Raw genomic sequence first — 22,416 nt, forward strand, 5'->3', positions numbered from 1 at the left:
GCAGATGAGGATTCAGAAATCGAGTACAGGGACTGTTCTGGACTTTCACTGCTAACCTGCTTTTTCTCAGTGCCTGGCTCTGAGGGCAGGGTCCAGCTGGTGTCATGCTCTCCAAGGGTTTCATTTTATTTTCCAGCCAGGCAAAGGAGAGGTGAGAAATGGAACCAACATTTCTGAAAAGGAAATTTAAGAACTGCATCATCTACCCTCTAAGAAGAAAAGGAGAAAAAAAACAGGAGAGAGGGTATTGAGAACATCTTAGGGGAGTTGTTAACTGCATTAAAAAATATATGTGTTAGAGTGTTCACCTGCCCAGTGTCTTCATAATCTTCCTTTATGATGTGCAGCCGCCATGGCTAGTGTTTTTTGTTGTTGTTGTTGTTTTGTTTTGTTTTTGGAGACAGAGTCTCGCTCTGTCGCCCAGGCTGGAGTACAATGGTGCAATCTCGGCTCACTGCAACCTCCGCCTCCCGGGTTCAAGCAATTCTCCTGCCTTAGCCTCTCAACTAGCTGGGACTACAGGCGTGTGCCAGCTACTGTTACACCCAGCTAAATTTTTTTTTTGTATTTTTGGTAGAGATGGGGTTTCACCATGTTAGCCAGGATGGTCTCAATCTCCTAACCTCATGATCTGCCTGCCTCGGCCTCCCAAAGTGCTGGCTAGTGTTTTATCTGCTTTAGTGCTTGGGGTATGATTGGGTTTGGGGAGTTCACACTGAGTCCAGGGCCTAGTCTTAATCTTGCCAAAGATGTTCTTTCCCCGGTGCTCATGTTCTGATGTCCTTTCCCTCCTTCCCTTTCTCCTCCCTTTCCTTTTCCCTTTGTCACTGCCCTCTTCCCTTTCCCAGCATCCAGAGCTGCTGTTGGTGGATTGTACCCACGGGGAGATGATTCCTCATGAAGAGCCTGGATCCCCTACAGAAATCAAATGTGACTTTCCGTTTATCAGACTAAAATCAGAGCCAGCCAGACAGTGAAACAGTCACCGTGGAGGGGGGACGGCGAAAAATGAAATCCAACCAAGAGCGGAGCAACGAATGCCTGCCTCCCAAGAAGCGCGAGATCCCCGCCACCAGCCGGTCCTCCGAGGAGAAGGCTCCTGCCCTGCCCAGTGACAACCACCGGGTGGAGGGCACAGCATGGCTCCCGGGCAACCCTGGTGGCCGGGGCCACGGGGGCGGGAGGCATGGGCCGGCAGGGACCTCGGTGGAGCTTGGTTTACAACAGGGAATAGGTTTACACAAAGCATTGTCCACAGGGCTGGACTACTCCCCGCCCAGCGCTCCCAGGTCTGTCCCTGTGGCCACCACGCTGCCCGCCGCGTATGCCACCCCGCAGCCAGGGACCCCGGTGTCCCCCGTGCAGTACGCTCACCTGCCGCACACCTTCCAGTTCATCGGGTCCTCCCAATACAGCGGGACCTATGCCAGCTTCATCCCATCACAGCTGATCCCCCCAACCGCCAACCCCGTCACCAGTGCGGTGGCCTCGGCTGCAGGGGCCACCACTCCATCCCAGCGCTCCCAGCTGGAGGCCTATTCCACTCTGCTGGCCAACATGGGCAGTCTGAGCCAGACGCCGGGACACAAGGCTGAGCAGCAGCAGCAGCAGCAGCAGCAGCAACAGCAGCAGCAGCAGCAGCACCTCAGCAGGGCTCCGGGGCTCATCACCCCGGGGTCCCCCCCACCCGCCCAGCAGAACCAGTACGTCCACATTTCCAGTTCTCCGCAGAACACCGGCCGCGCCGCCTCTCCTCCGGCCATCCCCGTCCACCTCCACCCCCACCAGACGATGCTCCCACACACGCTCACCCTGGGGCCCCCCTCCCAGGTCGTCATGCAATACGCCGACTCCGGCAGCCACTTTGTCCCTCGGGAGGCCACCAAGAAAGCCGAGAGCAGCCGGCTGCAGCAGGCCATCCAGGCCAAGGAGGTCCTGAACGGTGAGATGGAGAAGAGCCGGCGGTACGGGGCCCCGTCCTCGGCCGACCTGGGCCTGGGCAAGGCAGGCGGCAAGTCGGTTCCTCACCCGTACGAGTCCAGGCACGTGGTGGTCCACCCGAGCCCCTCAGACTACAGCAGTCGTGATCCTTCAGGGGTCCGGGCCTCTGTGATGGTCCTGCCCAACAGCAACACGCCCGCAGCTGACCTGGAGGTGCAACAGGCCACTCATCGTGAGGCCTCCCCCTCCACCCTCAACGACAAAAGTGGCCTGCATTTAGGGAAGCCTGGCCACCGGTCCTACGCGCTCTCACCCCACACGGTCATTCAGACCACACACAGTGCTTCAGAGCCACTCCCGGTGGGACTGCCAGCCACAGCCTTCTACGCAGGGACTCAACCCCCTGTCATTGGCTACCTGAGCGGCCAGCAGCAAGCAATCACCTACGCCGGCAGCCTGCCCCAGCACCTGGTGATCCCCGGCACACAGCCCCTGCTCATCCCGGTCGGCAGCACTGACATGGAAGCATCGGGGGCAGCCCCGGCCATAGTCACGTCATCCCCCCAGTTTGCTGCAGTGCCTCACACGTTCGTCACCACCGCCCTTCCCAAGAGCGAGAACTTCAACCCCGAGGCCCTGGTCACCCAGGCCGCCTACCCAGCCATGGTGCAGGCCCAGATCCACCTGCCTGTGGTGCAGTCCGTGGCCTCCCCGGCGGCGGCTCCCCCTACGCTGCCTCCCTACTTCATGAAAGGCTCCATCATCCAGTTGGCCAACGGAGAGCTAAAGAAGGTGGAAGACTTAAAAACAGAAGATTTCATCCAGAGTGCAGAGATAAGCAATGACCTGAAGATCGACTCCAGCACCGTAGAGAGGATTGAAGACAGCCATAGCCCGGGCGTGGCCGTGATACAGTTCGCCGTCGGGGAGCACCGAGCCCAGGTAACGTTAGCCCGGGTGGCATAGGGATGGGACACCACACCGTGACGCCGTCATCATCTCCTGGCAAGACGAATTGCTTCTATGAGGCAGGATTAAGGGTTCTCAGGTACACCTAGACCTTAGACTCAGCCGTCCCCAACTGTGTTCTCTAGAAAAAATAAGCCCCATTTCCCCATGACCTCTGCTGTGTGTAATGAATTAACCTCCATGCATGGAGAGTGGGGCTAGTTATGGAGTCCTCGAGACAATCCAGAAACTCACCACTCTAGTTATTTTTTGAATTCTGTGGTTAAGATGAGGAACCCCGATTAGGAAAGGCTGCTGGACTTCAGGTCCTTCTAGTGGCCATTCGGCACTTTTTCCTACCAGGAAAAGACAGAGGATGCCGCTGGAGTGAGGGGATTAGATGCTGAAGCAATCACATCCCATTGCAACATCCATGTTTTAAAATATGTCTTCTTAGCTGGGTACAGCGGTATATGCCTTTGGTCCCAGCTACTCCAGAGGCTGAGGCAGGAGGATCACTTGAGCCCAGGAGTTCGAGGCTGTAGTGAGCTATGGCTGAACCTGTGACTATCACTGCACTCAAGCCTGGGCAACATAGCAAGACCCCGTCTCTAACATGTATATAATGTGTTACTATCATTTAGGTATGATAAGGCCAACAGATAGATCAGCAGACAACTCTCTTTGACGAGATAATTTGTTATACTCTCTGATCCCAAGAGGAAGGGGACACTCTACACCAAGAGGTGTAGAACACCATAAAGTGGGGGGCACCTGGGGAAGCCCCAGGTGGGTCAGGAGGTGGAGGGAGTGAGGGGAAATGTGGCAAACAACAGCCTTTATTGTGGTTTCATGGGAGGCAGGGTAAGCCATTTTAGGATTGGTTAGAGTGGATAATTCCAGTGTGTTCTGGGGCGTAGGGGCTCTCCCTAGTTGTCTGGCGGCTGGTGCTGGGGTGATCAATACAGGTGGAAGGGCCGGGCACTGTGGCTCACACCTATAATCCCAGCACTTTGGGAGGCTGAGGTAGGTGGATCACCAGAGGTCAGGAGTTCGAGACCAGCCTGGCCAACATGGTAAGACCCTGTCTCTACTAAAAATACAAAAATTAGCCGGGCGTGGTGGTGTGTGCCTATAATCCCAGCTACTCCAGAGGCTGAGGCAGGAGAATTGCATGAACCCGGGAGGCGGAGATTGCAGTGAGCCAACATCAGGCCACTGCACTCTAGCCTTGGCCACACAGCAAGACTCCGTCTCAGACAAAAAAAAAAAAAAAAAAAAAAAAACAGATGGAAGGCAGCCCTAAGTGTGATGGACCAAGATAGGAGGCTGCTGGGGAGTGGGCTCTGGGCTGGTTAGTTTGCATATGAAAGTCAGGCTCCTAGGAATTAGCTCTGGACTGGTTGGTTTGCATGTAAAAGTCAGGCCTCTAGGAATTAGCTAATCCTAGGAGAGACTATACCTCTGGTATCCACAAGACCCTAAAATATCAAAGCATCAGAAAATAAAAGCATGGTTAATACAATCTGAGAAGTCAGGGCTGTCCCAGGTGACCTGCTGGGCTTGGGGTAAAGTCAGCTGTAGCCAAGATGAGTCACTGGAAGTATGGTTAACGCTCTTAATTTCCACAGGCTCCTTCAATCCACCCTTTTCCAGGTTCTTAGATCGATTCCATGCATTTATTCCACAGCCCATTTCTTTCACTGCCCAAGTTGCTGGGAGTCCAGCAGGTTCAGCCTGCAGCTGAGAGCTTTCCTGGCTATCGAGCGCACTTTCTACAAGTGTTTCCATCTACTATTTGAAAACACTCAAATGGGACAGAGCCTCCTTCCAGCTTGAGTTGAAAATAGTCATGAAATAGCTGCTATTTGGGACATTCAGATAAAATAAAACAAGAAAAAAAAGATAAACTAATTAATGGTTTGAATTGTTTGGGGCATTTTTTTTTTTTTTTTTTTTTTTCATTTTTTGAGACAGTGTTTCTTGTCTCCTAGGCTGGAATGCAGTGGTGCAATCATAGCTGATTGTGGCCTTGACCTCGTAGGCTCCAGCGATCCTCCCACCCCAACCTCCCTAGTAGCTGGGACCACAGGTGCATACCACCATGCCCAGCTAATTTAAAAATAAAAAAACAATTTAGTAGAGATGGGGTCTTGCTGTGTTGCCTAGGCTGGTCTCAAACTCCTGGGCTCCAGGCAATCCTTCTACCTCCGCCTCTCAAAGCCCTGAGATTACACACACAAGTCCCCATGTCTGGCTTTTTTGAGCATTTCTTAAAAGCCCAAGTGAGGAAAGGACCAAATCAGTTTTCCAGAACCACTCGTGAATGACTGGATATGGGGGCTTGCACAAAGCCGGGGCCCTGTATTGCCAAGAGCTTTTAGCCCTGAATACTTTTCTTTGTATTATGAGATGTCACTGTAGGTTTACAGTCTTTGGAAGTGCCCAAGAAAGATTTCCCCAAAGATCTGATTAAAAAAAAAAATCAGGATTTTTTTAAATAAATGGCATAATAATACAGCTCACTACCCCTCTGTAGTGGCTGTTCACTTCCTGCATGAATTAGGGGTGGGTACTAGGAGAAAGAAAATGAACTGCCTTGAGCAAAGTTGAGTCTTCACAGACCCCAGGTGAAACATGCAAAATAAACATGAGGAAGAGTCATTGCTTTTCATGGTACTTAGAATCCTTAAAACATTTTTATGAACAGAGGCAGGTGTGAAAAGAGGTTTTGTTTAGAAATGCGACTGGTTCCTTGCCGGCCAGCATCTCCTTCAGCTTGAGAATGAAGGCAGTCACTTCAGTTGTGGGCCACACTTCCCAGGCCTGGCAGCCTCCGCAGAGCCCAGACTCTTCTATTTTTTTTTTTTTTTTTTGAAGACAGAGTCTTGCTCTGTCACCCAGGCTGGAGTGCAGTGGGGTGATCTTGGCTCACTGCAACCTCTGCCTCTTGGTTCAAGTGATTCTTCTGCCTCAGCCTCCCAAGTAGCTGAGACTACAGGCACACGCCATCACCCCCTGCTAATTTTTGTATTTTTAGTAGAGACAGGGTTTCACCATGTTGGCCAGGCTGGTCTCGAACTCCTGACCTCAGGTGATTCACCCACCTCAGTCTCCTAAAGTGCTGGGATTGCAGGCGTGAGCCACTGCACCCAGCCCCTTACAGCCCTTTTCTGTTCTTGGGGAGGAAGAATCTAGGTGTGTTTTTCCCTACTCCAAACTTTGCAAAATTAATGATTAAATGAAAGAGAAATTGGCTTCCCTGTGAAGTCAGAGCCCTGTTCTCATGTTTATTTTCCCATAGTGAGATCACTAAATCTCTCTACTGACAGCCAGGGTGCAGACAAGCAGGTAGAAGTGTTGTCAGGGCCTGTTTGCAGGTCTGTGAGGTTGGCCCCCGCGTGGCTGTGCTGCATGCAGGGAAGGGCTTCCGCAAAGAAAGGCAAGTGTGCTGAGACCTGCTGAAAAGGCAGCTAGGGCTTCTCGCTGTAAAAACAAAAGTGCAAGGCCTGACGCAACCAATGATTTGTCACTTTACCGAGGAGCCTATCAGAAATCGGCTGACATCATCACAGCTAAAATACTCCACCAGCTGTGTTTGCCACAAGTGACAGGTTCAGAGTCAGCGGAGACTCAGACAGAGAGCATGAGAGGGGGAGATGGGAGGGAGAGAGAGAACTCATATCTGGACTTAATTGAGGTTCCAAAGGCTACATCCTTCTCTGCCTCTGCAGTGCCTTCCTGAGGGGTTTTCTCCCCTCTCCTGAAGAATCTTCCTGGTCTTCTCAACTGGTTAGGCACTGCTGACACTGCACCCACAGAGAAATTCAGAAATGTGCAAATTGTTGAGCTTAATAAGCAAAATCACAAATTTGATTGGGGAAGTTGTGAAAGAAGAGATGGTTTTCTCCAAAACAGATGGCATTGTGACTCTAGGCAGAAATCCTGCATGAACAGACTCTTGAGGATGCCTGAACTCATAAGACCCCCCGCCAACATCACACCCCCAGGGAAAGCAGTGTGATATGGTATGGTGGTGACAGACCCAGGGGTGCGGCTTTGGGTCTCTGGCAAGACAACTTACTTCACCTCTCTGAGCTGCAGCTCTCTCCTCTCTAAACCAGGCAAATGAGTTTTGTTTTTCTGTGGGTTTTTGTGTTCGTTTGTTTGCTTGTTTTGAGACAGGGTCTTGCCCTGTCACCCAGGCTGAAGTGCAGTGATGGGATCATTGGCTCACTGCAGCCTCAACCTCACGGACTCAATTGATCCTCCCACCTCAGCCTCCCCAGTAGCTGGGACTATGGGTGCGTGCCACTACACCCAGCTAATTTTCTGTATATTTTTGTAGAGACAGGGTTTTGCTGTCTTGCCCATGCTGGTCTGGAACTCCTGGGCTCAAGCAATCCACCCACCTTGGTCTCCCAAAGTGCTGGGATTACAGGCGTGAGCCACGGTGCCCAGCCACATATGATTCTTCATAGGAGATAATCTCTTGAGAGGGCTCCGTTTTTTAATGCTTCACTTTTATACTTTCCAGAACAGCACAGCCCTTGTAAAAATTTATTAGCGTCAGTTAACCAAAAACCAAGAAGGGCATTAAGGTGAACATGTACTGACCTCATGCTAAGCGGCACACAGACCTCATGGGAACTAAAGCCATGGCATATAAAACTGAGGGGTGTTTAGTTTGAGGATGATTTTTTTTTTTTTTTTTTTTTTTTTTTTTGAGACAGAGTCTCGCTCTGTCGCCCAGGCTGGAGTGCAGTGGCGCAATCTCGGCTCACTGCAAGCTCCGCCTCGCGGGTTCACGCCATTCTCCTGCCTCAGCCTCTCCGAGTAGCTGGGACTACAGGTGCCCGCCACCACGCCCGGCTAATTTTTTTGTATTTTTAGTAGAGACGGGGTTTCACCGTGGTCTCGATCTCCTGACCTCGTGATCCGCCCGCCTCAGCCTCCCAAAGTGCTGGGATTACAAACGTGAGCCACCGCGCCTGGCCAGTTTGAGGATGATTTTTAAGGGGCTGAATTCCTCATTAAGACTGTGGAAAGATGCCCCCAGCGTTGTCCCAGCTGACGCTCCAGATGAGGCAATGGAGGAGAAAAATGCTTTTCCGTGTTTGTCACTATCCCTGTGGCATTGCCCTGCCCGGTACAGCATTTCTCAGCTCGAGCAAAGGGTCTATGCATCCCCCCAGGCTCCCACCTAGGTGCTGTGGGAGGAAAGGGGAATGCCAGGTGTTGTCCATTGTTAGTGCCTGCACCAAAGGAAGCCTCCTTCCTCTTCAGTGGAGGGTGATAGCACGTTCCCCACCCTGGAAGAGAGTTGCTGCTTTGCCATGCCTTGATTCTGGTTGAGAGTCCCAAAGGATGACAGAATCACTTCCCTTGGGCCTCACTGCCAAATATAATCCACTTAATATTCTCCAAGTTTGAGGCCATAAGTCTGTGGTGCATCCCAGATGGGACCCCCCAGGCGATAGCATCAACGTGGGAGCCAATGCGACTCAAAAGAAGGATGGGGCTTCTCACCTCCTCGTTGGGTAGGAAGTAGGTTAGCTGCTTGGAAAATGCAGGAACTGGCACTGAAGAGATCTGAGTCTGAACATATCCCTCACCCGTCAGTAGCACTGGGACCTTGTGCAATGTTAGTTTTCCCTTCCCTGCTTCAACTTAGATGGCTCGGGCCCTGAGAAAGTGATTCACAGCTAAAAAATAAATCAAAGTCCTCGTGTTCTAAAAAGGGTTTATGGAAGGAGAGGCAGCTGATGAAAGTCTAGAAAGAAGGCTGAACTTTTCCAAGGAGCACAATAAGCCATTTTTACCCTGCCTGTAATCCTCGGGGTAGAATCCCGCGAGTGGCTGAGGAGAGCACCCTTCCCGCCGTTCCTGTTTGTAAAGGCTAAATGATGTCATGCCAGCCTGCGTGAGCATATCAATCTGTATTTCTGAGTATGAACTGGACATGAGGGATGCATTGGTGCTCCAGCCCTCCAGATCAGTAAGACAACCAATGCAGAAACAAGCTCTCGGGCTCTCTCTTCTGCAAGAGGCTGTTAGCGACGTGCCCTCTGGGACAGCCTTGCCCAGGATGGCCCCAGCTGGGGAGCCTTTGGCTTCCATCTGGCGGCGTTCTATATTATCCCATCCTTCTGTCTCACCCTTCCTAGGTTCAGCTTTTCCGAAGAGTACACAGCATTTGCTTAGTGGAGTTGTAAAATGTATTGGTAAAGTGCTCTGGGCTGACACGTTCCTTTGCTTCTTTCCTAAATGCCAGGCTCTGCGTGTTATTAGGGCCGTCTGTCGCTTCCCAGCGCCTCCTGAGGTGACTGCTTCCCTGACTTGGTGGCTGCTTAATATTCAGTGCCATTTCCTCCTCCCGACTGTCCTGGCGTGGGTGTGAGTGTGCCTGTGTGTGTGCTTGTACAGCAGTTGTTATCATGATGTACTTACTGGGTGTCTACTGATGGCTTTCCTTTCATTCTACTATTTTTTGGTTGACTTCTGTGAGCTGTGAGTCATCGGTGGTAACATTATGCATTGAATGGATTGGCTGGTATCTAAAAATAGCCAAGGCCCTCATGCAGGCGGCACATGAGCCTGTAGAGTCAGTCCCTTTGCAGCCAAGGCAGACCCACTTGCCAACATTGAACATGCCGAGCTTGGTGGCAATGAATCCTAATGTATCAAAAAATAGATAGTTGGTGACTGCCCTGTGTGCAGAGCCCAGCCCTGGATTTGTGCCACAGTTGTTGGTAATACACACTTCCTGTCTGTTCTGACGCTGGAGGGCTCCAACAGAGAAACTATGTCAAACTACATTTTTGTCTGTGGGTCTTTGTATCTCTCTAAAAAAAAAAAAAAAGGAGAAAAATGCTCTCCTCTAAACTTTATGTGCTATACGTGCCCCCAACTGGGTCATGTTACATGTTTTGATTCTCTCAGACTGTTGTTGTTTATAGCATTTAAAAAAAAATTAAAGACTATTGTTTAAAGCAGTTTTAGGTGTACAGCAAGTAGAGAGAGTTCCCACACACATAACAGTTTTCCCTGTTATTAAATCTTGCCTTGGTATGATAGATTGGTTACAACTGATGAGCCAGTACTGATACCTTATTTTTAACTAAAGTCCATAGTTTATACTACAATTCACTCTGTGTTGTATATGCTGTTTTTGATGAATTTATGATGTCATGTATCCAGCATTACAGTATGATACAGAACAGCTGTACCACCCTAAAAATCCCTTATGCATCAACTGTTTGTCCCCCACACCCCACCTTAAACCTCTGGCATCCACTGATCATTTTACTTTCTCCATAGTTTTGCCTGTTCCAGAATGCCATGCAGTTGGAATCATCCAGTATGTCGCCTTTTCACATTGGCGTCTCTCACTTAGTGATATGCATTTCAGGTTCTTCCATGTCTTCTTGTTGCTCTGATAGCTCATTTCATTTTAGCACTGAATATTATGTTGTTCTTTAAGGCACACTTTTTTTTTTGAGATAGGGTCTTGCTCTGTTGCCCAGGCTGGAGTGCAGTGACACCATAATACCTCACTGCAGCCTCGACCTCCTAGGCTCAAGCAATCCTCCCACCTCAGCCTCCCTAGTAACTGCAACCACAGGCACACACCACCACCATGCCCAGCTAATTTTTGTATTTTTTCTAGAGACGAGGTCTTGCCATGTTGCCCAGGCTGCTCTTGAACTCCTGAGCTCATATGATCCTCCCACCTCAGGCCCCCAAAGTGCTGGGATTACAGGGATAAGCCACCCTGCCCTGCCTAAGGCACACACTTTAAGGCCCCAGAAAAGGAAGGCAAGTGAGCTAGAACCTGTGTGCCTAAGGGCTTCCATGTCACTACTGCTGTGGTCACTTACTGGACAGGGCTGAGCCTCCCCACAGGGCCTTCCCACAAGGGAGCTCTGTGAGCCACGCTACCAAGTGTAAGAAAACCCCAGCTTTTAATTTGGGATTTGTGTTAGGAGGCGTCCCGGTGCTAGGGTGTGGGTTTACTGAACAACCCTGAAACACTTCCACCAAGGACTGAGTCAGGCTTTGCGTGAACATGATTCAGTGTTTTAAATAGAACACTCACAGAGATTCTTACACTCAGCCAAAGAGTTTTGACTGTTTTCATTAATGATTTTTAAACATTGCAGTAAATGGGTCTCTCGCTTACCCCCTTCATCTTTGAGACGGGGTTTTCTGATTTTTTTCACGCTGAGAACGTAACCATGCAGATTAGCCTTCCAGGACAGCAGACCGGTCTTTCTCTACAGGTAAAAACAAGACCGAGAATTTCACTTGCAGACAAAGTTAAGAATGCCCAATTTAATAATTTCACCAAAAAACAAGACATACTTACTGAAACCTAGCTTATGAGAGATTTCATTGCTCCCAGCAACAGGCGAAATTTGTGTGTCTGGGATAGTGTCACGAAGAAAATGTTTTGTAAAACAGATGCCCTTCGCAATTTGTGAAAACAGGGACTCTTGTGAAGGAAAAGGGAGACATATTTAAACAACAGACGTTTTGTTTTCTTTCTATCTTGTTTTTGGTGATATGTACATATGTGTGTATATAGACATAGCACCAATCTAAGATTGAAATATACAATCAAACAGCTTAAATATGCGTGTATGTGCATAGTGTTTAGATACAGTAGTTATTGACTAAGTGGTGAAAGGAATTTTATGGAATTTTCATATAGAGGAGCTAAAATTTTTCTTAAAAGCCAGTCATTAGTCAGATTAGGAAGGTGACATTGAAAAAATCATTATGAGCCCAGAAGTGAGTCTGTGTTGTCTCCCTGTCTTGGTTCCTCCATCCAAAATGGGAGTTGGAGGTGACGGTTTTAGAGGAGTCGGTTTAGGGGGTTGGACGGAGGAAGGGGTAGGCAGACCCCTTATAACCACACTGATGAGCAAACGGGCTTGCTGGCAGCAGTGGGAGGAGGGAGGAAAAGAGTGGAGGAGGGTGGGAGGCGGTCCACCCCCAAAAGCAAGAGGTGCTAGCGACAGGGCATCCAGAGATGAAAGACAGAGGACCCTCAAGCTGACAAAAGTATAAAGGCCATCCCTGGGCGTGGTGGCTCACCCCTGTAATCCCAGCACTTTGGGAGGCCGAGGCCAGTGGATCATCTGAGGTCAAGAGTTCAAGACCAGCCTGACCAAAATGGTGAAAACCCGTCTCTACTAAATACAAAAAATTAGCCTGGTGTGGTGGCAGGTGCCTATAATCCCGGCTACTTGGGAGGCTGAGGCAGGAGAATTGCTTGAACCTGGGAGGCAGAGGTTGCCATGAGCCAAGATTGCACCATTGCACTCTAGCCTTGGTGACAGAGTGAGACTCCGTCTCAAAAAGAAAGAAAGAAAGAAAGAAAGAAAAGTTATAAAGGCTATCCTACTTACTGCTTAGGGTGTTTGAAACAGGATATATTTACTGGATGAAAAAATGGGCTACACTGAGCTGTCTGGCGTTATGTAACGTGCTTTGGTTATCTGTGGTACTGCTCCCATGAGTTTATTTTCATTGGGATTTCATCAGAAACCATTCTGGAAAATGTGCGGAACCCCAGCAAAATCATAAAATGACTTAATGATTACTAACACAGCTGCAGGAACAAGAGTGGAGAGAAAATAACTGAAGTATGATTCAATAAAATCATGACGACCTCAGCATCTGACAAGGTGAGGTGGCTATGGCTCTGCTGAGAAAGCTGCCTGTTAGGGGGTAAGCCACACCCTGGAGAAAGCACTGCTCCTCTCCCTGGGGGAGGTCATAGCCCACTTTAGTTCTGGCTGGTAAAAAAACAAAACAAAACAAAACACAGGCAGTCTCTCTATTGCCCCCTGTTGTCCAGTTTTACCATTGCAATGTTTTTCCATACAGAAGGCAAACAGAACTATTCTTTCAGATTTTTTTTTTTTTTTTTAAGACGGAGTCTTGCACTGTCGCCCGGGCTGGGGTGCAATGGCGTGATCTTGGCTCACTGCAACCTCCGCCTCCCAGGTTCAAGCAATTCTCCTGCCTCAGCCTCCAGAGTAGCTGAGATTACAGGCACCTGCTCCCATGCCTGGCTAATTTTTTTGTATTTTTAGTAGAGACAGGGTTTCACCATGTTGGTCAGGCTGGTCTCGAACTCCTGACCTCATGATCAGCCCACCTCCACCTCCCAAAGTGGTGGGATTACAGGTGTGAGCCACCGTGCCCGGCCTCTTCTTTCAGATTTTAGCTGAGCACCTATTACTTGCCAGGAAGTCTTTTAGACTCTGGAGATAGAATACTGAGTTTGGGGAAAGAGGCAAAACAGACAAATATACAAGTAAATAAAAAAGAATGCATAAGAAGATAACCAGTCCCTTTTGGCACCAGGGACTGGTTTCACGGAAGAAGATTTTTTGGCAGGATGGGAAGAGGGAGGGGGATTGTTTTGGGATGAAACTATTCCATCTCAGATCATCAGGCATTGGTTAGATTCTCATAAGGAGCGCAGAACCTGGATTTCTTGCATGCGCAGTTTACAATAGGGTTCATGCTCCTCTGAGAATCTGATGCTAGTGACTGATCTGACAGGAGGCGGAGCTCAGTTGGGAATGATCGCTCACCTCCAGCTCTGTGGCCCAGTACCTAACAGGCCAAGCCTGTGTGCCAGTCTTGCTCTGGCACACAGGCTGAAGTGGTGCAGTAGCTCGAGTGACCCTCCCACCTCTGTAACCGAACCTAGGTTTGGCTGCTCACTACTCAAAAGCCAAATATGAGAGATGAGGTTGGTGAGAGGAAAAGCAGGTTTATTGGGAAAGGCAGCGAAATTGAGAAGATGATGAGCAAGCTTTCTAAACGGTCTGTTGCCTGGGGGTTGGGGATCCCTGGCATAAAGAGGAGAAGGGGCCAGGCTAGGTGGCTCATGCTTGTAATCTCAGCACTTTGGGAGGCCGAGGCAAGAGGGCACTTGAGGCCAGGAGTTTTGAAACCAGCCAGGCCAACATAGCAAGGCTCCATCTCTACATAATAATCATTATCATCATCAACAAAACATTAGCTGGACATGGTGGTGCATGCATGTGGTCCCAATTACTCAGGCGGCTGAGTCAGGAGGATCTCTTGAGCCCGGGAGGTCAAGGTTGCAGTGAACCTTGATCATGCTACTGCACTCCAGCCTGGGCAACAGAACAAGACCCTATCTGAAAATAAAAAAAGAAGCTATGGAAACTAGAGGGTTGCTATTTTAAATAGAGCTGTCAGGAGAGTTCTCTCTGAAAAGGAGAGTGGGTGGCAACAGTACGTGAGGCAAAAAAGATTCCAAATGAATGGAGAGAGTAGCAGGTGCCCAGACAGAAGGCACAAGAGGGGTTAAAGGACCAGCAAGGAGACCACTGTTGCTACAGTGTAGGGAGTAAGGGGCACATGCAGACCACATCAGGCTTGCACGTGGTGACTGAGTGAGTGAGACGCAGTTTGGCCAGGACAAAGGTGGTGGAGGTAGTAAAAAATAGTCTCATTCTAGGTGTATTTGGAAAAGGAACCCATACAGTTTGCTTATAATTGGGATGTATGTGAGGTAAGAGAAAGAGCGGAAGAAAGTGTGATTCCCAGGTCCTTGATTGAACAGCCGGAAGAATGGGATACCATTTATGGAGATGAGGAAGAACATGGAATGGCCACCGGGCAGGGGCACATCGGGAGGTCTGGTGTGTTTTAGGTCACTTTGAGTTGCCCATTCGACATCTGAGTGGACATCATCGGATAGCGTGGTCACTGGTGTCCAAATGTACTCTTGTTTTGCATGTATGCTCTCTCTCCTCATGGGAGGCAAGAAATTAGGTCTTAACCAATAGGTACTCTTCTAAGGTTCCTAACACTTAGCAGGTGCTTGATGTGTATTTGTTGAACTTTTATTAAAACTGCAAAGCCTGAAATGTATCATTAGGAACACTCAATAATATTTTGAGGCCGGGCACAGTGGCTCACGCCTGTAATCCCAGCACTTTAGGAGGCCAAGGCAGGCGGATCACTTGAGGTCAGGAGTTCAAGACTAGCCTGGCCAACATGGTAGAACCCCCGTCTCTACTAAACATACAAAAATTAGCCAGGTGTGGTGGCTTATGCCTCCCAGCTACTCGGGAGGCTGAGGCAGGAGAATCGCTTGAACCCAGGAGGTGGAGGTTGCAGTGAGTCGAGATAGTGCCATTACATTCCAGCCTGGGCAACAGAGCAAGACTCCATCTCAAATAATAATAATACCAATATTTTGAAGCTCTCAGCATCATAGGGAACACCCACATGGGTCTTAAATTCAAGGAATTCACAGACTCATTCCAGTTGAAGATGACATCATCCTACAAAATCACACCATCTCTGTTTCACATCCAAACCAGTCCCCGCTGGCATTGACAGCATGTTTTGAGATGGAGAAGGCTCCTCTCCAAGGGAATTTCAAGCAACAGATTGATTATATATATTCTCACTGAAAAACCCCTCAGTGAAATTTCTTCATTAACTGTTGATGATCAGTTAACCTTTAAGAATGTTTATATCCTTATGGCAAACCTAATTATAAAATAAAAATAGATTTGCTATGAATACTTGAGTATTCATATTTGAGATGTGTGCAACAAGATTTAAACTTTCACCAAAGAAAGGGAAAAAAAACTTATTTTACTTCACATACATTCAGACCCCAAGGGGGGAAAAGTGCATTGTCTAGATAGTTCACACTAATTAGTGAGGAGAAAACCAGCATTGGGCTGGCAGGCTGTCCAATCTGTGCCTACAATGATCAAATTATCTGAATAATCTTCCGCTCCCGCCTCAGCTTTCATGGACCCAGCTGATACCTGGTTGTGGCATCTTTTCGCAGGGTGACACAGCTCCTTTGGTAGGAAGTAAAGGCAGAATTTAGGCAAAAAGAAACAAAGAGAAGCCTTTGAAGTGACTAAAGAGGAATCTCCCAAGCCTATCTAGGTTAACATAAATTCCATTAACAGGCCAGGTGGGCGTGGTGGCTCACGTCTGTAATCCTAGCATTTTGGGAGGCTGAGGCGCACGGATTGCCTGAGGTCAGGAGTTCAAGACCAGCCTGGCCAACATGGTGAATGAAACCCCGTGTCTACTAAAAATATAAAAAATTAGCCAGGGGTGGTGGTGGGCGCCTGTAATCCCTGCTACTCGGGAGGCTGAGGCAGGAGAATTGCTCGAATCCAGGAGGCAGAGATTGCAGTGAGCTGAGATGGTGCCACTGCACTCCAACCTGGGTGACAGAGCAAGACTCTGTCTCAAAAGAAAAAAAAAAAAAAATTCCATTAACATCATCTTATTTTAGTGTGCATCTCAAATATTCTCTCTCTCCACCGCTTTTCTCTCATGAATTTTTCGGCAGGCTATTCTAGCTATGGTTCACACCACAGCATTTAATTCTAAGGCCTGTCTTTGGAGATTTGGAGTTTGGTTTGGTTTGGTTTGGTTTTGAGAGACAGAGTCTTGCTCTGGCTCACAGGCTGGAGTGGTGCAGTAGCTGGAGTGACCCTCCCACCTCTGTAACCGAACTTAGGTTTAGCTGCTCACCACTCAAAAGCCAAATACGAGAGATGAGGTTGGTGAGAGGAAAAGCAGGTTTATTGGAAAAGCCAGCAAAATTGAGAAGATAATGAGCTAGCCTTCTAAAGTACCATCTCCAGGCCGGGCATGGTAGCTCACACCTGTAATCCCAGCACTTTGGGAGGCCAAGGCAGGCGGATCACCTAAGGTCAGGAGTTTAAGACCAGCCTGACCAACATGGTGAAGCACCATCTCTACTAAAAAATACAAAAATTAGCCAGGTGTGGTGGCACATGCCTGTAGTCCCAGCTACTCAGGAGGCCAGGGCAGGAAAATAGCTTGAACCCAGGAGGCAGAGGTTGCAGTGAGCTGAGACTGTACCACTGCACTCCAGCCTGGGCAGCAGAGTGAGAATCCATCTCAAGAAATAATAATAATAATTTCGTAAAAATTAAGTACCATCTCCAAGTTTTTAGGCTGGTTGGAGGGTTTTTATGGGAGGGGGGTATGGGGGAGACAAGGGGGTTGGTATCGAGGAGACTGAGGACCACAGACATTTGGGCACCAGTGAGGGTTCGAGAAGATTGAGAACTTCTTTGTCCTTGGTCAGGTCACAATGCTCCTTTAGTCTTTTGTGTTTTTAGTAGAGGGTTTCACCGTGTTGGCCAGACTAGTCTCTAACTCCTGACCTCAGGTGATCCTTTCGCCTCAGCCTCCCAAAGTGCCGAGATTACAGGCGTGAGCCACCGTGCCCAGCCACTCCTATCAGTCTTTAACAATATATAGTTAGTTGTTTGTATACTTCCCCTTTAATCCCAGAATTAGTTTCTAAAAGTACATGATTGTTTGTGTATATTATCTCAGTGCTGTAAAATTATCCTAGCCTACATGCAGGAAAGGGTAAAACCCTTTTAACAAAAATGGAGTTAGTTATGTTCGTTCTTTTGCTATTTCACAGTTACACCTCAGCCTCCCAAAGTGCTGGGATTACAAGAGTGGTGTCTTTGGAGTTTTGAGATGCGGAAATAATGAAAGGCTTTCAAAATGTCCAACAACATTATGAAGTCTTCAGTGGGAAACACGTGTATCTGTATCCTGGCTTTTGCAGTAATCAATTATAGTACCTGTTATAAAGGGCTTGTAGACATGTCTTAATGAGTCTACAGATACTTGGTAATGTGGAAATCCTCAGATAGGTTTATCTGTGAGCATACGGTAGATGTTATTTTCAGAAAATTAAATATTGCCTGCCCTGCGAAGTGTGTATAATGTGGCTCACACACCAGGGGCCCCTCCATGGGTAGATGTCCGACCATCTGCCAGCAAGGAGGCAGGGAATTATCCGGGAACATGCAGAACCAGAAAAGAGGCTGACATGTTTGGAAATAAGGCTTCTGGGCTTCTGAATGTCACATTACCTCTGCCTGGTGTTGGGCAAGAATAAGCAAACCGCAACTCTGGTAGAGAGTCTTACGAGACAGATATTAACACCTGAGAGTTTTATCATTATGACTTGGATTTGCAGCAAAACAATCTCCACTTGATGTGGGATTGGTTTCCTTCTGTTCAGTTTATGTTGTTAATGGCTCTAAGAGGTTTGCAAGAGGATCTATGGAGCCAGTTCCAGATTGGTCCTCCTACTTAGAATACAGTGGGTATTCCCATCTGATATGCTAACTTGTAAGTGTATTATTTGTCTATGTATATATGCACATATATGTTTGTGTGTGTGTGATGTAAATGTAGCTTTGAAACCAAATAGTGTCACACACTTGTACAGGGTAACTAGAATTGTAGGAGTGGCTATAAGGCAGACACTACATCACAATTATCTGTACCATGGAACAAGCCCATGAGCTCATGCCTTTGGATCCTACTTATTTCAGTCAACATTCACCACAGTTGGGGGGTAGCGGGAATGCTTAGTTCATCTCTTTTGGTGGCACTGTAATGTCTTTGCTCACAAGGATAGAGGTCAGGAGTCATAGAAAAAAGAAAATGGGTTTGGGGGCCAATGACTGGGATAAAATCCTAAACCCATTAGCTAATAGCTATGACATTAGGCAAGTGACTTAATCTCTCTGTGACTATTCGCAAAATTTATAAAATTGGAAGAGCAATACTATTCCATACTAATACTATTGTGAACTTTAAACAGAATACTTTTTGTAAAGTTTGTACCTGAGAGCTTGACAGAGAGTAGGCACTCAAAAACTTTTAGCTTGCTTCACATTATAAAAATAGCCCAGAACAATGAAACTTTCCTCCCAGTAATACACACAGGTGTATCGGTTCATGCTTACAGGCTGCCATATGAATGTATTCAAGTTGTCTCTTCTAAAAATATGCCTTGTATGGATCCAGTAAAGTCTGTCATTCTAGAAATGTATCAGAACTAGATCAATCAGAGTTAACAAAGGAAACGAAGACGAAGTAGAAAAGCCACAATCTGTGGAAATCTACTACTTTTAAAGTTTTTTTGGTACTTCAATTATGCATGTGTATTTTTGTGTGTGTGAATGTGTATAAAATCCAATGGAGGCCGGGCACGGTGGCTCACGCCTGTAATCCCAGCACTTTGGGAGGCAGAGGCGGGTGGATCATGAGGTCAGGATATCGAGACCATCCTGGCCAACATGGTGAAACCCCGTCTCCACTAAAAATACAAAAATTAGCCGGGCGTGATGGTGGTGGTGCATGCCTGTAGTCCCAGCTACTTGGGAGTCTGAGGCAGGAGACTCGCTTGAACCCGGGAGGTGGAGATTGCAGTGAGCTAAGATCGCGCCACTGCACTCCAGCATGGGCGACAGAGCAAGACTCCCTCTCACAAAAAGAAAAAAAAAAATCCAACAGAATATTTTAAATATTGTTACATATAGCCAATATTCATTTAGATTCACCACATACCAACCATTTTCATTCCTCTTCATTCCTCCCTGTACAAACTTCAATCTAGATTTGTTTTTTCTCTACCTAAAGAATACCTTTTAGTATTTTCGATAATGCAGATCTGTTGGTGGTGGATTCTTTTAATTACTGTTTGTCTGAACATGTCTCTATTTTGCCTTCATTCTGAAAGGATCTTTTTGCTCATATAGAATTGTCGATTGGCAATTCTTTTTCTTTAGCACTGTAAAGATATTCCATTATCTCCATTGTCTGCTGGCTTCCATTATTTCTGTTGAGATGTAAACTGTGAGTTCAATTGTTGCTTATTTGGAGGTAATATGTATTTTGTTCTAGAGGCTTTTTTTTTTTTTTAATGGAGTTTCTCTGTTGTTGTCCAGGCTGGAGTGTGATGGAATGATCTTGGCTTACTGCAACCTCCGCCTCCCGGGTTCAAGTGATTCTCCTGCCTCAGCCCCCCGAGTAGCTGGGATTACAGGCTCCTGCCACCATGCCCAGCTAATTTTTGTATTTTTAGTAGAGACGGGGTTTCACCATGTTGGCCAGGCTGGTCTCAAACTCCTGACCTCAGGTGATCCACCCACCTCGGCCTCCCAAAGTGCTGGGATTACAGGCAGGAGCCACCACGCCCAGCTGTTCTAGAGGCTTTTAATAATGTTTTTTTCCTGTTTAGTTTACAAGATGTCTTTGATTTATAGCAGTTTAATTCTCATCTGCCTCAGTGAGGATTTCTTTTTATTTTTCCTGTTTGGGGCTAGGCCTTCTTGAAACTGTCTTATTATCCGTCTTCAGTTTGGGAAAATTCTTCGCCATTACCTCCTCAAGTATTAACTTCTGCCCTATTACCTCCCTCTCTTCCTCCTCCTAGGATTCATATTATGTGTCTGTTAGCCCCTCTCAACGTATCCTGTCTGTCTGCTACCCTCTCCTCCATATTAACCATCCTTTTGTCTCTATGTTCACTCTGTGGAGTCTCTTCTAAAGCTCTAATTAGAGAATCTGGCTCCTGAATTATTTCTTAATCCGTGTCTATTCAACTGGAAAACTCATTGCATTCTTGATTTCAATGGGAGTATATTTTAATTCTACAATTCTCATAGATCTTTTTTTAATTAATTAATTATTTTTTTTTTTTGGAGACAGGGTCTCACTCTGTTGCCCATGCTGCAGTGCAGTCTCGTGATCATAGCTCACTGCAGCCTCTCATTCCTGGGGTCAAGATCCTCCTGCCTCAGCCTCCTGAGTAGTTGGGACTACAGGCGCGCATCACCACACTAGGCTATTCTTTAAAAAATTTCTGTAGAAATGGGGTCTCACTTTGTTGCCCGGACTGGTCTGAAACTCCTGGCCTCAAGTGATCTTCCCTGTCTCAGCCTCCCAAAGTGTTGGGATTACAGGCGTAAGCCACCATGCCTGGCTTCATGGATCTTTTAAAAACAGATTCTAGTTTCCTATCAAAATTCTCAAGCTGTCTTTAATCTTCTTAATTATTGTAAGCATAGTCATTGTAAAGTCTGTATGTATGACTCTATATGAGAAGCCCTGGTGCATCTGTTTTTAAGATCTGATATTTTACTAGTGCTTATACATGATATCTGGTCTCCTCATGACCACCACCCCCCTTTTTAAATTGAATGCTTTTATTTGCAAAATTGTGAAAATAATTCACAACCTTAATCCAGTTTTAGGAACTCAGATGAGTCAAATCTGAGCTTCAGACCTTGTAAGGCCTGTTGGCTTGTGGTTCACCGTCACCTCTAAGGGACAGTGCTTTGGGATCACAACGCAAAAGAATGGGGTTCACCAGAGAGCACCCTCCCTTGGTGTATCCCGAACTCCATTACCTGTTCCCTATGCTCTTAACACTATCAAAAGCCCACTTGGTTTCCAAACTGTTCCACTTTGGAACGTTCAAGTGTCTTCAGCAGAAAACAGGCCCCCAACACCAGCTTCACCTCTCTGGGCCATCATCTTTTCCTGATCCAACCCAGGAACTGTGTGTGTGTGTGTGTGTGTGTGTGTGTGTGTGTGTGTGTGTGACGGAGTTTCACTCTGTCGCCCAGGCTGGAGCGAAGTGGCGTGATCTCGGCTCACTGCAGCCTCTGCCTCCCGGGTTCAAGTGATTCTCCTGCCTCAGCCTCCTGAGTAGCTGGGATTATAGGCGCCTGCCACCACACCTAGCTAATTTTTGTATTTTTAGTAGAGACGGGGTTTCACCATGCTGGCCAGGCTGGTCTCAGAGTAAAGTGGCACGATCTTGGCTCACTGCAACCTCCGTCCCCAGATTCGAGTGATTCCCCTGCCTCAGCCTCCTGAGTAGCTGGGATTATAGGGGCCCACCACCACACCTGGCTAAGTTTTGTATTTTAAGTAGAGATGGGGTTTCGCCATGGTAGCCAGGCTGGTCTCAAACTCCTGACCTCAGGCGATCCACATGCCTTGGCCTCCCAAAGTGCTGGGATTACAGGCATCAGCCACCGCGCCTGGCCTTTTTAACTATCTTATTTGCTGTCCAGTACTATAAGAAAAAAATTTAAACATTTTGTCCAGAGTTTTTAAATTTGTTTGCTTATATTTTTGTTCAGCGTTTTTAGTTGTCCTCAGAAGGAGGGTTGGTTCAAATTACCTAGTCTACTACATCTAGAAAAGACATTGAAAATTGACTTTTTTTTTTTTTTTTTTTGAGACGGGGTCTCACTCTGTGGCCCAGGCTGGATCGCCCAGTGTCACGATCTCGGCTCGCTGCAACATCTGCCTCCTGGGTTCAAGCGATTCTCGTGTCTCAGCCTCCCAAGTAGCTGGGATTACAGGTGCCCGCCACCACATATGGCTAATTTTGTTTTTATTTTTAGTGGAGACGGGGTTTCGCCATGTTGGCCAGGCTGGTCTTGAACTCCTGACCTCAAATGATCCACCCACCTTGGCCTCCCAAAGTGCTGGGATTACAGGCATGAGCCACTGTGTCCAGCCACCCAGCATCCTTTTAGGGGCTGGGGACTCAGTGATAAACACACCGTGCCTGCTTCTTGGAACTCACTTACAGTCTCACTCTGATCCGTGTTTGGTCCTGTCCTGTATGAT

At 47.5% G+C, this 22,416-nt stretch overlaps 2 protein-coding genes across 2 annotated transcripts in view; both read left to right on the forward strand.

Annotated features, from left to right (window-relative positions):
- Positions 1-887: 887 nt before the first annotated feature.
- Positions 888-977, forward strand: LOC129473223 (uncharacterized). The gene has a single exon (XM_055263498.1). It carries the CDS (start codon positions 888-890, stop codon positions 975-977), a length of 90 nt encoding a protein of 29 aa, XP_055119473.1.
- Positions 978-1,008: 31 nt separating this feature from the next.
- ATXN1 (ataxin 1) overlaps positions 1,009-22,416 on the forward strand; it is a 29,586-nt gene continuing 8,178 nt past the window's right edge. Inside the window, exon 1 of the mRNA XM_055263496.2 lies at positions 1,009-2,883. Within this exon, the coding sequence (XP_055119471.1) occupies positions 1,009-2,883 (1,875 nt within the window). The remainder of the gene's footprint in view (positions 2,884-22,416) is intronic.

The sequence above is a fragment of the Symphalangus syndactylus genome, chromosome 23 (assembly GCF_028878055.3).
Source record: "Symphalangus syndactylus isolate Jambi chromosome 23, NHGRI_mSymSyn1-v2.1_pri, whole genome shotgun sequence".
Classification (NCBI taxonomy): Eukaryota; Metazoa; Chordata; class Mammalia; order Primates; family Hylobatidae; genus Symphalangus; species Symphalangus syndactylus.